This window comes from Salvia miltiorrhiza, chromosome 2 (assembly GCF_028751815.1).
Source record: "Salvia miltiorrhiza cultivar Shanhuang (shh) chromosome 2, IMPLAD_Smil_shh, whole genome shotgun sequence".
NCBI classification, from domain to species: Eukaryota; Viridiplantae; Streptophyta; class Magnoliopsida; order Lamiales; family Lamiaceae; genus Salvia; species Salvia miltiorrhiza.
This window is the reverse complement of record NC_080388.1, coordinates 55523030-55539459: the sequence shown is the minus strand read 5'-3', so window position 1 is coordinate 55539459 and position 16430 is coordinate 55523030. Positions and strand designations below refer to the sequence as shown.

General features: G+C 35.0%; 1 protein-coding gene across 1 annotated transcript; it reads right to left on the bottom strand.

Moving 5' to 3' along the window:
- Positions 1 to 10184: 10184 nt before the first annotated feature.
- Positions 10185 to 15227, bottom strand: LOC131010406 (wall-associated receptor kinase-like 14). The gene is made up of 3 exons (XM_057937908.1): positions 14205 to 15227; positions 11660 to 11737; positions 10185 to 11586 (listed from the first exon to the last, which is right to left on the bottom strand). The coding sequence occupies exons 1-3, from the start codon at positions 14929 to 14931 to the stop codon at positions 10388 to 10390; spliced, it is 2004 nt and encodes a 667-aa protein (XP_057793891.1). The 5' UTR covers positions 14932 to 15227; the 3' UTR covers positions 10185 to 10387.
- Positions 15228 to 16430: the final 1203 nt, after the last annotated feature.

Sequence of the window (16430 nt, the reverse complement as noted above, 5' to 3'; positions counted from 1 at the left end):
ATATGAGATTATAAAAAAATAAGTTGGGGTAGAGAAACTTATTTTTTGGAGAGCTTATAAGCTGTTGAAGAGTTATGTTGTCAAACATTTTGAAGGAGCTTATAAGCTGTTTTGAGGAGCTTATAAGCTCAGCCAAACACCCTCTTAGTTTGCAGAACAGGTCGACTCGAACCTCCAATCAAACTGGAGAAATTTATCTAGCCGAGCTTAAAGGTCGACGCAAACCGGCTCACAGCCTTGTGTTATCGAGCTTTTAAAGTAACTTTTGGCTTGCTTTGAAATAAGTAGCGGAAGGGTGATTCTATTCATAGCCTCCATTTTTCTCTTTATAGCTCCCATTTTAATAATAATTAAAAATAATTAGAATTTTACTAATTTACCCTATATATTTTATAGCCTCCAAATTAAATTAATTTACCAAATTTTTCGATTTGTGCAGCAATTTTATCTCGTCAACTCATAACAGTAAATTCTTGAGAAAGATTGTAATGTAACCCAAATTACACCTCCCTAAGATTGTTGCTGGAGTCGATCTGCCAATTCCGTTTTGCCCACACCCCCATACCATAAACACCAATATTCGGCACTTGTATAGTCTCCAAAAGTTTTAAAATTGTTTCCAGATTTTCATTAAATGTTTGGCCAACCATTTAATTTTTCCGGTGATACTCCATCAATCAACCTAATTTTACTTGACTCCCCAACTCAACAACTTGTTTTTCAATGGATCTGACTTTTCCCAACCATTCCTCAACTTCATGTTTCCTTTCCTTTCTTCCAGAGAGCTCTCCATTCTTGATTTCCTCCTCAACGTCAGAGTTTTCAGAATGAGCTCTACATTGTTGTGTGCATTATTTGTTGTTTGTTCAACTTCGAGGCCAACTTTGCACCCCCGACTCTCACCGGAGAAAGGTTTCCGCCCGCGGCGCCGTCGTCTTGCCGCCATTCTGAAGCTGTCCGATGGGCTCCAGCAAGGGTGCCGGACAGAAAATTTCTCTGAAACAGAGATCAAAGTGGAAGGGGATGATAAATTAATTTAATTTGGGGCTATCAAGTATATGGTAAATTGATAAAATTTTAATTATTATTTTAGATAAGGGGCTATAAAGAGTAAAATGGGCGCTACGAATAGAATCACCCGTAGCGGAATATTGAATATATATGTGGAACAAATTCAAGCTTAGATTTTGCAAAAAAAAAAAAAAAAAAAAAAAAAAAAAAAATCAAAGTTGGGTCGTGTAACACCCTAAGGAGGTGATTGGTATGATGAAATGGAATGAGGGTGGAATGGAATGGAGGTAGGAATGGAATGAAGGGAGGAAAGGAATGACAAACCTTGGTGATTCCTTTGCTTGGTATGCATAAGGAATACAAAAGGAATGGAATTGTAATTCCTTGTTTGATTCAATTCCTATGATTGGTATCTAAAAATAAATTTTAGGAATGGAATGAAATTATTTTGTTTTGCTAAATTAACATTTACATCATAATTTATCAAATTGGCATTATTTTGCATCTCTCTTCCACCTCAATTTTGTGTTATATTTATAGGGATAAATCAAAATATGCACTGGGGTAAAATCGAAAAGAAAAAAAAATTGAATATTAATCAAATTAAATTTTTTTAAAAAAAGCTGACTTATTTTCCATGCATATTACTACTACACAGAAACATGCACCCGAAAAATAATTTAAATTTTTCTTGCCACCCACAACCCCACCCCCCCCCCAACCCCCTATCTTTTTTTTTAATTTTTCTCGTCACCCCCAACCCCCCTCTCCCCCAAATTTTTGTTTATTTTACTCACCACCACACCTCCCCTCAATTTATTTTTTTATTTTCTAAAAAAAAATCTCGCCACTCCCACCCACCTCCCACTAACCCGCCTCTCCCTCCCCCTTACCTCCCAATTTTTTTAGGGTAAATTTGGTTTAAAACATTAATAAATTTTCAAATTTTGGTTTTTCCCACAAACTTTCATTCTTGTTTCAAAATACATAATAAATCACTTTTTTTGAAATTTTCCATAGTGTGATTTTTCGGCGAATTTTTTAAATGACGTGGCGCCGAACTTGAATGATGTGGCATATTTAAGGGTTAAGTACCACTTTCCCCCTCAACGTTGACACCCCTGTCACCTTTAACACCCTAATGTCAGGGTTGACGTTGTTTACTACCTCAACGTTTCAAAACTAAAGCAAAATGCCTCCACGTTTTAAAGGCCGGCCCAAGCGCTGCTCTAATGGGATCAATCACCGTTAAAACGCAGGGGGAAATTCGATTGTCATGTCACATAATTTTCATGTAATTACATTGTATTGCCACGTCATTTAAATTTTTGATCGAAATATGTCATCGTGGGAAATTCCAAAAAAAAATGATTTGTCATGAATTTTGAAACAATAATGAAAGATTGTGGGAAAAACTAAAATTTAGAAATTTATTATGATTTTATACCAAATTTACCCCTTTTTTATTGCATGTTCAGGTTCACCAGCAAACTTTTCCCTAAGAATTGGATCTTCTTGAGTTGCAATACCAATGGGGCATGTATCTTTGTCGCATTTCGGCATCATGAAGGATGGGTGGGGTGGGGTGGGGTGGGGGTGGCGAGTAAAAAAAAAAAGAAAGAAATTGGGGGTAAGGGTGGGGGGGAGGGGGCGAGAAAATTTTTTAAAAAAATAAAAAAATTGGGGGTGGGGGATGGCGAGAAAAACTAAAAAAAAAGGTTAATTTTTTTTTGGGTGGGTTGGGAGGGGTGGCGAGAAAAAAAAAATGAAATGTTGGGGGGGGGTGGGTGGGTGGCAGATGGGGTGGGGAGAAAAAAAAATTGGAGGGGAGGGAGGGGTGGGTGGGGTGTGGTGGTGGCGAGAAAAATTAAAAAAATACTCCCTCCGTCCACCAAAAATATGCCACAATTTCCTTTTTCGTCCGTCCACAAAAAATATGCCACTTCCATTTTTAGTAGTAGGGTCCACACAACTCCACTCACATTTAAAGTGGGACCCTTACTCCACTACCAACTTTACTCACATTTTCTTAAAACCCGTGCCGAAAGCAAAGTGGCATGTTTTTCGTGGACGGAGGGAGTATATTTTTTTGGGGGGGTGGGGGATGGGGTGGCGAGAAAAATTAAAAAAAATATATTTTTTTGGGGGGGTGGGGGGGTGGGGTGGCGAGAAAAATTAAAAAAAAATATTTTTTTTGGGGGGGGGGGTGAGGGGGTGGGGTGGCGAGAAAAATTAAAAAAAATAAAAATAAAAAATTTTGGGGGGGCAGGGGGGGGGTGGGGGGGGTTGGGGATGAGGGTGCAAAATATATAAGAGTAATTTTGTCAAAACCTAAATTTAGGTGGAATTAGAAATGGAATGGAATGGGTAATACCATGTTGGAGGGAAGGAATGATGATTCCTATATGTAAAGGAATGGTGATTCCCTTAAGAATGGTGATTCCTAAAATAAAACTATACCAAGCATAGGAATGGAATGGAGGTAGGAATCACCATTCCATTCCCACCTCCATTCCACCATACCAATCACCTCCTAAAAACTAGTAATTTGGGCCCGAAAATTTTGGTGGATCTGGTTAGACATGAGGGGCCCGGTTGGCCAGGAGCCCAAAATAGTTGGCATATTAATTATGTCAACTATATGCATTCATAAAACACGAAATTAAATGCAACAATGCGTTCCGTGATCGTTGATCCATTATATTAATGTTTTCAATATAGAGTAATTGAACTTTTGGCATTCACAATTGCGAAACAATGTGACAATTATTTTCTCATAAATAAAAGGAAATAAAGTCTTTAAATTATCTTTTCAAAAGACAAAAAGGTGTAAGTTTGAATGTTTATTGACAATCCAACGTGATATATTTTGATAAACGCGCGTATTTCTATGTTTCTAAAATCAATATGTAGTTGACCCTAAAAAAAAATCAATATGAAATTAATTTTGTAGGAAATTATGTATTTAATGATTAATTTTATTTTAATTTGGTTGTTGTCTAAAACTTATTACTTTCTTATTGTATGAATGAATATGCAAAACTATTAGATACAAATCAAAAATGTTGAGCTTAATAGGATTTAAGTTTATCTCGATACGAATTCGTATGGAAAACAAATTAAAAATAAGATCACAAACAAGAGAGAATGGACTGAAACAAAAATGTTGTGCAAATTAAATAATTGCACATGGCCAAAACACCCGGCCGCGTGCAACACCATTCTTGCGCTTTTCAAGCATGCGGTCACAATCAAACCTATAGTTTGACATAACATGTGGCTGCGTTTGGCGTTAATTTGAGCGTATTTCAGGTACGCGGTCGCATGTCTATGGTGTCGAGGCCATGTGAAAAGACGAGATTTGAGGATTTTAGGCCTAAATTCGAATTTAACTTAGAAAAATTTACTATTTCTCATTCTAGTCTATAAAATACCCTTGAGCGTTTCAAGAAAAACACCTAGCTTTTATGTTATGACTAGTGTTGCCCCCGTGCTTCGCACGGTCAACTCTTTTTTTTGTTTTAGTTTTACAATTTTACAACTTTGAAGTATAGAGATTGGTAAATTAATTTAAAACATTTGAATATATTGTAAGTTTCCTGTAATAATAAAAGTATGGATCAATTATTTGATGTCCTACAATTTACTACAAATCAAGAAGCTTCTAATTTTAGTTGATTTAAAATTACAACAAAATATTTTTGTAACATTTATATCATAAATTTTACCTATTTACTGAATCAATAATTTGATGTCCTACAATTTACATATTTATTACTTATAGATATAACTCATTGCGAATCAACGAATCATTCATAAAGTAGTAGTAATATAACTCATTACAAATCAATGAATCATTCATAAAGTATGCGTGAGTTGACCAAGCCATAAAGTGATTAATGCCTAAATCAAAGATCATGGATTTGAATTCACCATCACACAGTCTTTAAATTTAATACTTAATTTAATGTATTTAATTTATAAAAAAAATAAAAAAATTATAATGTGTTAGTTTCTAATATAAACAAAACTAACTCATTTTTTTAAACATTAAAAGTATTGCCAGATTGGTAAGATAACGACGTTTTACGTAATACCATGCCCATAATTTTTTATTTTTGTTTAGAGAGTACACTTATAATAATATAAAACAATTTATATATATATATATATATATATATATATAGGGAATGTCTAAAATAAGAGCATTTCTTAAGATATAAAATAAGAATCATTTTCAGCCCTCAGATCATCAAGATCTACGGTTGATTCGTAATCCTGTTGGATGGATTTATGGTCCTGAGTTCGAATCCCAAAGGTAGCAAAAATTTATTTTTCACAATTCATACCTTTATACAGCTAATTCATACATGTTCTACATAAAATTCATACATTAAAAATTGCACTTATTTCTTATTTTAAGATGTGCTCTCACGGTAGCCCACCCCTATATATATATATATACTAAGATATTAGAATTTATAAACAGTTAGTTTTGATAAGAAAAATAAGGAAGAATAAAATATCTGGAAAGAATTCAAGTTTTTGTATAATTAATTAATTTTTATGTTAAAATCAACTAACAATATATTGACATATTTCCATCTTAAAAGTGGACAAAAATGTCAAAAACTAAGCATGGGAACAAAACGGTCGCGTATCATTTTGCCACAATAATAATCATTCAACTAATGAAGCATATTGCTCACCCAAAATAAGCCATCTTTGGCCATAATTTAATTTGCACATAATATAGGTAAACTATTTTCTAATATCACTTTCTTTATAGTGTCTTCCCAGCTAAAATTTACTTGAATATATAATACCAGAATAATTTAGTTAGATACAATAAGAAAGAGAGAACAAAAAAGAAAAAAAGAGAGAGATTAATTTCATTCTAATTTTCCCCAATAAATTACAATATAATGGCTCAATTTTGATATACGTTTTTTTTTTATCTTACAAAATAATCTCAAGTAAATAAAATAATTTGAACTCGATAATTAAAGTGAGAAGAGCACTGAGCATATCCACTTGATGGCAATTCAACTTCTGTCATAATAAGATCAATGTTCTCAACCCTAGTTTTCAATACCTTCCAGCATCAAAAACTGTTGCAACAGCTTCAAAAAAAGACATGTTTAGTAATGAACCTACACAACAATATGAATACACAAGCAAAGATTTGAATCATGATCACAAATACACTAAACAACCATAAATGTTAACTTTCCCATACAATGACATAAGGAATGAAGGTGTTGTCCCTTAAATTTATCGACCATAATCCTTTATTGGTGATTGACCATCAAATGAATGCCATGAGGCTAGAAAGATGGCTGCATGTAACGTCACATGGCTCTGAATCAAATTAACAAAAAATGTTACTGAATATAACTAAAAGTCTGCATCCAATCAGATACAAAAGTATTTCAAGGTGATAGATCAAGTTTAGAATTGATTTCACCTCACCAGCTCAACCTGGTAGCTGCAAGTTACATTAGCCTCTTTGCCTCATATACAGCTCCTTAAATGCTAGCAGAATATGAAAGCGTATAAATATATCCTGTGAATATGTTTTTTAATTTCAACTAACAGTAAATTCAAATGTCCAAAATAAGAATTTTAGTTCCAAGTACCGGTATCAAGGATCTACAATTGTCAAATTCTTGTAAACCCAAGGGTTTAGGGTTCATGGCGCCAACATATAACACATAATTCACTCAAATAAGCATATGAAAATATCAAAGTAGCAATGATCATCTAAGAGGGCTTTCAGGATTTGCAGATACAATAACATTTTTTCAAGAAACCTACATCATGAGCTACACAAGTTATATGGGCGTCTACTACTGGAGTGGTGGCATCTACTACTGCTTCCATCTTCACCTATATTTCAATGAAGGCACAGTAAACATAGGAGAAAGCTACAAGTGGTATGCAACAATTACATTTTACAAATATAAAAATTTTAATCTCTTTGTGTAATGTTCCAAACACTAAAAATGGAACAAAGGAAAGAGCAATTGCCAGAATTTGTTTAAGGTTTCGATCACCACAACCCCCATTTTTCATCATTAAGCAAACTTGCATTCCACAAACAATCCATCAAAAAATAATTGCTCAAACAAATACAATTTTTTTAACTAATATAAAAAAGTAAAGGGGAGGGAGAATGGATAAAAGAAGAAAATTAAACTTAACAATGTATAAAAAAGTAAAACAATATGGGCATTAAAAATTAAACTTAGCAGTAAACATTCACTTTCTATCAATAACTACTAAACACCAATTCCAGCAAGACAAAAGTATAAGATAGTTCAAAAGTGTAAGATAGTTTAAGATAGTTCTAACATCATAGGAAGATGGCCACTTATCCTGTAATATGTCCAAGCATAAAACATCTGACGTTAGGATGGAAGCAAGATGTCTCAAATTTCCAGCAAAATATATTGTCTTCCTCATGATAGGCGGATATCCCAAAATCACCTCCCATCATTATGACCATTAGTTCGCACTGCAACATGAGAATTGAAAGAGAGAAATGAGAGATTCAGAGCGTAGCATCTTTTTTCTTTCCCTGCAACTCACTTATATTCAAGAGATTAAGACTTGTAGTAAGAATAGGTATAAAGACAATATAGAAAGATATGAGAAATAGATAGAGATGCGTCTCTTGAATATAACTATATAAGTGAGTTGCAGGGAAAGAAAAGAGAAAGTTCAAAGCCCTCATTCCTGATTCAATATCCAAATCTCCTGCTACTCGACCTCAGTATAAGCAACAATCATCTAAGAGAAATGGCCCCAACTACTATCATCTAGCAAAAAAAGCTCAACAAAAATAACTTGTTAGAAATATATCAAAATCAACAACCCCAGAAAAAGCAAACCGAGAGAAGTCATCATCCACTATAATTTATTATTTTTGTTGGAGAAATTGGGGATCTCTTCGGTTCAAAACAATAAACAAAAACAACCCATTAACACCAACAAAGCAAAGAGCGGGAGAAAGAGAAGTCATTATCGGTGTTTTTTCAAACCTTTTATTTGCGTCAGCTGAATCGCGGTTGGTGTTCCTGATTTTATCTTCGGCGAATGAGAAGTCATCTCCTCTCATCCCATCAGGTCGGTGGCGAATGAGGAGTTGCTATCGCAATTTCTGTTTTCATCGGAGAAGGAGAAATATGTGTCACCTATGAAGCTATTTCCTTATGCGGCGATGATGGAAATGTAGATTGAATCGGAAAAAGAGAAAGATGGGAGGCAACGAAAGTTAAATCGGAAGATGGAGGAGCCGCAGACTGAGTCGGAAGGAGAGAGGAGCCGATAGAGAAAATCGAGAAAGAAGGGATAAGACAGTCTTGCGTGAAAACTGAAAAAATCTGGGTAGATGAAAAGACTTGGCCACCAATTTTAGAGAGAAATATGAAAAGACTATTTTATCCAAATGTATTTAGGCGGGAAAATTTTGACAAACTACTTTCCTTTAGTATAATAGATAGATTTTTACTTTGTGGAGCTTTGAAGATGAGAAGAGAGAATAGAAAATTTATGGATTCAAGTCTAGAGATCGCGAAATTCTGCGAAATTTCCTACGATTTTTACTATTGAATTATTTTGTTTTCCATCAATTACTGTTTGCTAGTTTTGATGAATATGTCCGACTAGTAATCCTTTATGCTAAGATCATCGAGGAGACAAATGATAACATTTTGAACATATTTTGATTAATTAATCTAGACAATTTCTTCTTTTTCATTTTTTAGATTTTATTATTTGCTTAATTGATTTATCAAAAATTTTGAATAATTTACTGTGTTAATTTGATATCGGGAAGTAATAATTAACATTTGAACTGGAACATGGAACATGCTTTTCAATATTAGTTGAGAGATTAGTGTGAAGACATTAGTTTTGCACATAATCTACGGTTTATTCACTATAGGGTAATTTTAAACTTTATTTGTTTAATTAAGTTTGAGAATGATTAATTGATCTTAATTTGTTTGATTTTGCGATTCTATTGAAACTGAAGTTTTGGTGGACGTCGTATCCACCAAATAATTCCTGCAAAATTATCAAAACTAATTAGTCAGAATTATCAAAACTAATTAGTATAATGATAACCAGGGTCGATCCCATAGAGAGCAGGTAAAATCATTCAATTCCCCAAAAATCTATAAATTTGGTGATGCCACCACGCCTTAAATTTGGAAAAAAATTAATTATAACTAAGAAAGCAAATTAAATCAAATAAAATAACTCTTGAAATAATCAATAAAAGGTAACTCGGCTCGAATAAATCCACATTGATTCAAAGCTCTGATCATCGACGCAAGAATTAATTTATCCCTATCAACCAACTAGTTATAGGATACCGTGATACGCACTGACATACCCCAATTCCTACTTACTGTGTCGATAGACGGCTGGATACGCTAGTCCTGCCTATTCCCATATTAAAATATAACCTAGCTAGCATTAAGAAGAAGGAACTCAGTTTAGACCAATTATCCTAGATACGCTAGTAATAATTAATCTACCAATTTATTCCTACTACGAACACGGTAGTTTTATTACTAATCAGCCCTATTCCAACAATTACGGATTGGAGGTGCTAATTGACTGTAATCCAATTAAACCTAAGTTGGCCATACTTAAATAAAATCATAATTATCTTTAAACCCTAGGAATAAATCGAAATCAATAGGGACCAATTTTAAAACCAATTAGGTCTCACAGATTAATAAATTAGGGTTTCATTATTCTCACCGAATTAAAAGTTTAGCTACTCATAATTAAACTAAAAATAATAAAACAATCAATGGCAAACATAAAATAAATAAGAAATTGAATTGGAAATAGATAACCAAATTGGAACCAAGCCACACTTCCTCCAAAGTAGTCGCCAAGTTCAAAAGCTATAGCAAAAGTAAACAAAACAATTCTTAAACTAGGGAAATAATGTGTAGTGCTAAAGAGAGAGATCAAATAAATCCTAACTCCTATCACTAAACTAAGTTTTGTGATATTTTCTCATTTGTTTGAATACACGTTGTCTCCGTATTTTAGTTTATTTAATTTATATGTTTTTAGTCATAATTTTATATTACAATTCCATAATCTAGGTAAAGGATTACAGTTTAGAATAATAATCATTTTGAGCACTCTTTGTCCAATATAACCTTATCTATCGAATTATCGTTGTACTCTTTTAGCGAACACATTTACAATCATCACAAATCATTTATCTGCTAGTAAGACAAATATACTTGTTAAATATCAGACTAGCAATCACTGCACATATCTGCTCATTCTGCCAAAATTCACAAAACAAACTTTCTAATAGCTAAAAAGCACAAGTAAAATTAGGTCAGGTCGCTGAGCGATTTAGCAGAGTATTGGAAGACGGCGAGGTTTGATCACTTTGCCATGAATCCGCCGCAGAAACAGGGGAAGAGTCGGTGACCGTATCTACGGAATTGGTGCTGCCGAAGAAGCCGCTGCTGTCGTAGTCGTGCTTCTTAACCACCAGATTGAAAGGCTTCTCGGCAACCGCAACACTCCATTTACTGAGCCTTATCTGTTCCAACTCAATCGCAACTTCCATCATGGAAGGCCTCATGTCCCTGTGGAACGCCAGGCACCTGAAGGCCAGCTCAGCCACCTTGTGCACTGACAAATCAGCACTAGGCTCCAGAAACGGATCCACGATCTCATCCAGCCGCCCCTTCCCGATCCTATCCACGGCCAGCGCCGCCAGATTCACCTCGTTCTGGGGCCGCCCGAAGTCCACCACCCTCAAGGCCGTTATGATCTCGATCAGCACCACCCCGAAGCTGTAGACGTCGCTCTTGTCGGAGAGATGGAAGTGCTGGTGGTACTGCGGGTCCAGGTACCCCGGGGTGCCCTGCGGGGCCGTCGAGACGTGGGACGACTCCAGCATCGTCCCCAGCCTCGACAGCCCGAAATCCGCCACCTTGGCGCGGTATTGGGCGTCCAGGAGGATGTTGGTGGATTTGATGTCCCTGTGGTAGATGGGAGGGTGCGTGGCGTTGTGCAGATAGGAGATGGCCTGAGCTGTTTCGGCGGCGATGGTGAGGCGGACCGGCCAGGGCAGCACGCTGCCTTTCTCTCTCTGCAGGTGCTGAGAGAGAGTCCCGTTGGGCATGAACTCGTACACCAGGATCTGCTGCTCCTTCTCGATGGAGCAGCCCAGGAGGCGGACCAGGTTCGGGTGGCTCACGGAGGAGAGGAGCTTGATCTCGTTGATCACTTGCTCCAGGGTGTCGCCGGCGTCTCTGTGCCGGATTCTCTTGATTGCGACCCACTCGTCGTTGCTCAGTTTCCCGCAGTAGACGGTGCCGTAAGCGCCGTTGCCGAGCCTTCTCTTCTCCGAGAAGAAGTCGGCGGCCTTCTCCATTTCCTTGTAGGAATATATGGGGATATTTATTCCTGTCGTTTCCAACAGTTTCCTGCTTTTCTTGCTTCTGCTTCTCACTTTTGATCTCTTTCGAATGAAACAGAACAACAAACCTAAACTCACCATTAACAAAGCACCTGCTCCAACACCTGAGAAGCAGAGAGGCATCATTATATATATCCTTGCTTTGCTTGCATCTCATGTCTCATGTTTGAAAGTTACCTCCAACTAGAACGCCAACTCTGGTTGTTCCTCCACATTTGCCAGACAAGTAGTTCGAAGGATTGCATGCTTGTGATTCTGTTGTCAGACATATGTATAATTAGTATCATTATACGAAAATTCCAAATAATAAAGCTCTGTCAGAACAAGTAGATAAATTAGTAAACACCTCGATTTAATGGAGGTATAAACTCAATCAAGATTAAACTAGTTAATAGAATAGCTAGTTTAAGATAATAGTCACTAATATAAAAAGGATAAAAGAAAGTATAATTTTTATTACTTTATCCCTTAATTCATGATCAAGAATAGATATAGATTTAATTGTGAATTGCTCTTTAAATAAGACAATTAACGACCAAGGATAGATTTAATTGTAGTCTTTATTGTGAGTTACCCTTTAAATAGGGCAATTTAAGACCAAGAATAGATTTGGTCGTGAATTACCCTATTTAAATAGAAATTTACACTCAAACGTATTCTTGATCGTGAAATGCATGCCTTGAAACTAACCTTATTTTGCAGTCACCAACTTATAAACTTGTAAATTTAGTGTTAATTAATTCGCCAATTAAGGATAAAATAGTACTAGAAACTAAAAAAGTGACTGTTATTTTTAATCTTTACCCATATGAATATGACTATTTCAATATAGGGAGTGGTTATGCTACAAACCCATTTTTAATAAAGAACTACAAATCATTAAATCATGATGAATTTTGTGAGTAATATAATGAATTAATTCGTTGTAAAAAGTGATGAATTGAAAAAATAAAAAAATTCTCCCTATGAAATTCGAACTCAAGCCTATAAATTCATTCAACAAAATATCAAAGTGGAATAAGCATTTGTAAATTACAGAAGTCCCTGGACGCTCGGTTTAGCAAAGCTCCTAGTTTATCATAAATATATGGGATAACAGTGAGTAATTTACTCAACTTTAACCAAATTCTAATTTACATACCATAATAAGCCTTATGTCCATAAGACTTTTAATTCAGTTGATTTTTTATTTTGCAACCGAGACCAAATTACCCTAAAATTGATATTATTGTGAACTCATAATAATCCGATGTAGCTAAAATTCAGACGGTCATATCACATCGATTTTGGGACAAGCGATATTGGTTGTAAAATAAGAATGAATTAAAAACCCAAATTATGCTTTGAGAATGAGAGAGTATATGTTTCATATTAACACATTTATTTAAACGAATCAAACCTGCCTATAATTAGGAAAGACGTATATGTATTTTTCCTGATGAGATCATTTAGAGTTACAAGTTACTTGCAGCACTTATTGCTGCGAAGTCTAATAATGTGGTTGGAAACGCAATTAAGTGGTCAATATCTAATAATATATCCAACGTCATAGCATTCATATACTAGTGATCATATATTATCTGATTATACATCAATATTGTCGTCATCGATATTATAACAATATAATACCACAAAAATGAGCACGTATGTGTTATTAAAATGTAAAAACAATAAGTTATAAATTAAAAATTGTATTCTAGTAACATATTTATTATATTATCACCAGAAACGTATATTAACCGGTGTAGTAAAATTAAAATGTATGTTTCAATATTGAATCCTATCGCCTAATAAATCCACCAAATTGAAACATACTAACATCACAATTCAACTGCCCATTTTAATGCATTTTTCCGGACTTCTCCTTTTCATTCTAGTAACTACTTAATATTTTATTAAATTACGTGTGTATCAAATCAAAGATGATGAAGAAAACAAATTTTCAACGACAGAATGATGAAAGAAAATTTGGCACATTATATAGTGGATCAGATTTATACAACCACCAAATGATACCATCAAATTTTATAATGAATTTTTATAATGTAGACCTCTAATACCTGTGTATCTGCCCACGAGTCAATATTCCATGACACGTCATCATGATTAAGTGCGTGAAATTAATTTATTGAAACATACGTAAATATTATAAATCGATATAGGAATACCCGAGAATTAACTTACAAAATAAATAAATTAATTAATTAATAAAATTATCTGAACCTGTAGAACTTTCCTGTTTTTCGAAGAAGATTGAATTTTCTATTCGTTTCTCTTTTTTTTCAAATTATCTATTATGTGGATATTGATAAGAGGAGTATATTGAACTTAAACAGATGCTAGGTACTGAAAATTAAAAGAAGCCTTTTTTTCTTTCTATTTTTTGATGAAATTGAAGAAGCCTCTTGAAACGAAAGATCACAAGCAAATTAAGTTTCTCAAACTCTTTTTTTCCCGTTTAAATTAATTCGTCTTATCTTTTTGTTTGACAAGAAAAAAATAAGTAATTATGAATGTTTTACAATTTGAAATGTTAGAGCATAATTAATCATCTATCTGATGATGAGTGACTACCTAATATCACGCCACATGTTTTAAAAGTAAAAGAAAGCAGTTGAATGGTCAAGTCAAATATGAAGAAAAGAGAAACCAAAAGAAGCATAATTAACGGAGAGAACAAAAAAGTAAAAAAGCATATATATATACCACGTCAGACTTGTACCTTTCCGGCAGCCAACTCCGTCGAGAAATCCATCACCGGCGAACCCCTTAAAGCACTCGCACCGATACGCCGGCGTGTCGCCACCGAGGAGCGGCGGCGAAACAGGAACGCACCTAGCATTCCTGGAGCAGCGGCAATCGCCGCGGAGCCACCAGCCCACTCTGACGACCTCAACATCGAGCGAAACCGAGGAACTATTTGAATAAGCCGCCATCGATATCGCCGAGAAGAGCGATCTGCATCCGCTCCTCGTGAGATTCCCGTAGTCGATGAACGACGTCGCATTATCCGGCTCCGAGTAGCAGCTGATGGTGGCGTTCCTCGCGTCGCAGTCGAGCTGCTCGAAGTGAGTCTGCACCATCGTCGTCGGAATCAAGCAGCCGCTGCTCGGATTCAGGCAGTCGTGGAGTAGGATTGCGTTGTGGGACGTCGGGGCGAAGTTAGCCGTGAAGAGGCGGCGCAGCGCCTCCACGGAGCGGCCGCAGAGGGCCGGGAGCTTGACTAAGATGGTCTCGGCGTTGACGGATTGAACGGCGAAGCCGGCGGCGAGAATCGTGCCGTTGGCGGAGCAGTTGAGCTGTATTTGGCAGCCGGCGGAGAAGCCGAAGGGAAACGGGAGTTTCCGGCCGCCGCATGTGTGATTGCACAGCGCTGCCGATGAGTATGTGATCGTGAGAACTGTATGAATTACAATAAAGATGATACAAGTGTGGAATTTTAATTTCATTTTTTGATGTACATGAATGCAGAATTAGGTGTTTGTTAAAAGAATTGCAATATTTGAAGGTGGGAGGAAGAGAGCGAGTGGAGAAGTTTGGACAAATTCGTCTACATTGCATCTGGATGGATGTTGATGAAGAGGCATAAATTAAATTGGGACAGATTAAAGAGAAATTTTAAAAGCTCAAAAACATACATGTTAATTGGAGATGTATACTTTTCTTCTTTCTACGCTCTCTTTGTCGTATATTCAAACTTTGGTGGGGTTGGTCATTTAATAATAATTTTCAATCATTTTTTACCAACAAGTTAAATCTCAAAGGCTAGCAATCATTTAATTCATCAAACTAAAATACTTAAATACACATACACAACAATACATGATCAATGTGTGGAAAATTTTCTTATTTACACAGGTGTCTTGTTTTTAGAAAATTAAACTTTAATGCCCAAATTATAAACAGACCCTTTTAATAATGACGTCTCGTTTTAAGAAAAAGCAGCATCTAAATATTTGAAATATAAAATTTGCAACAATTGCATCTTGTGATACGATTTTTGATGATCAAAGTTCTATGTGGCACACTGAAAGCAAAGCTTGGATATAACAAAAATAAAAATAAAAATAAAAATAAATTAGCATCAAACGACGTTAGTTTAATGTCAAATCATTTTTTTTGTTAAAATTCAAGTCAGTTTCTAGTGCCACGTAGGATTTTCGTCACCATAAATCGAATACCGGGACGTAATTGTTAAAAGTTTGATAACTAAAGTTTTTAATTGTTACTATTTTTTTAAAATATAAGTAACTGTGAAAATGCTAATAGTTTAGGTATTAAACTGAATTTTTTTAGGAATAATATCATAATGTAATTTCTCCTCGTTGATAAACTACTACCCGCACATTAACTTTGAATCCATCTGTTGCATTTGCATAATTAGAGTCTATTGATCCGTTCTAGGATGAAATAAAGAGGGCCGCCCACAAAAACAAAAGTAAAAAATTACTACTACGTTCCAATTATCTTGATTCATATTTTTTTTATGGTAAATATTATGAAAACCTCTGAACTATATTCATTTTATTAAAAATACCCTGAAATTTTTAAAATGTTATCTAAACCCTCAAACTATTAAGTTTTTATCAAATATATCTCATATCTATTTTTCGATTACCAAAAACGTGATGTGGCTCGCCGGATTCCACACTGTAATTTATATTATATATATTTTTTTTAAATGACATTGAAAAAACGACTTCATTTCTTACCATATTCTATCGTATTTATTCCTAATTCTAGGTTATTAGCGTGAATTTCAAACACGATATGAGTGAATTTTTTTTTGATGATATGGTACGAAACGATGTTGTTTTTGTCATTGCATTTTTTTAAAAAATAGAATATAAATTATATTGTGGCATCCGGCGAATCACATCACGTTTTTGTTGACCGAAAAATAGATGCGGGATATATTTGATAAAAGTCTGATAGTTTGAGGGTTTAG

Bases quoted from the DNA above. Each gene is read 5' to 3' on its own strand.
- LOC131010406 (XM_057937908.1), bottom strand. From the start codon at position 14,931: ATGAAATTAAAATTCCACACTTGTATCATCTTTATTGTAATTCATACA. The intron at 11,738-14,204 runs GTACAAGTCTGA...GTCTGACAACAG, and splicing joins CGGAGTTGGCTGCCGGAAAG to AATCACAAGCATGCAATCCT. The intron at 11,587-11,659 runs GTAACTTTCAAA...TCTGCTTCTCAG, and splicing joins AGTTGGCGTTCTAGTTGGAG to GTGTTGGAGCAGGTGCTTTG.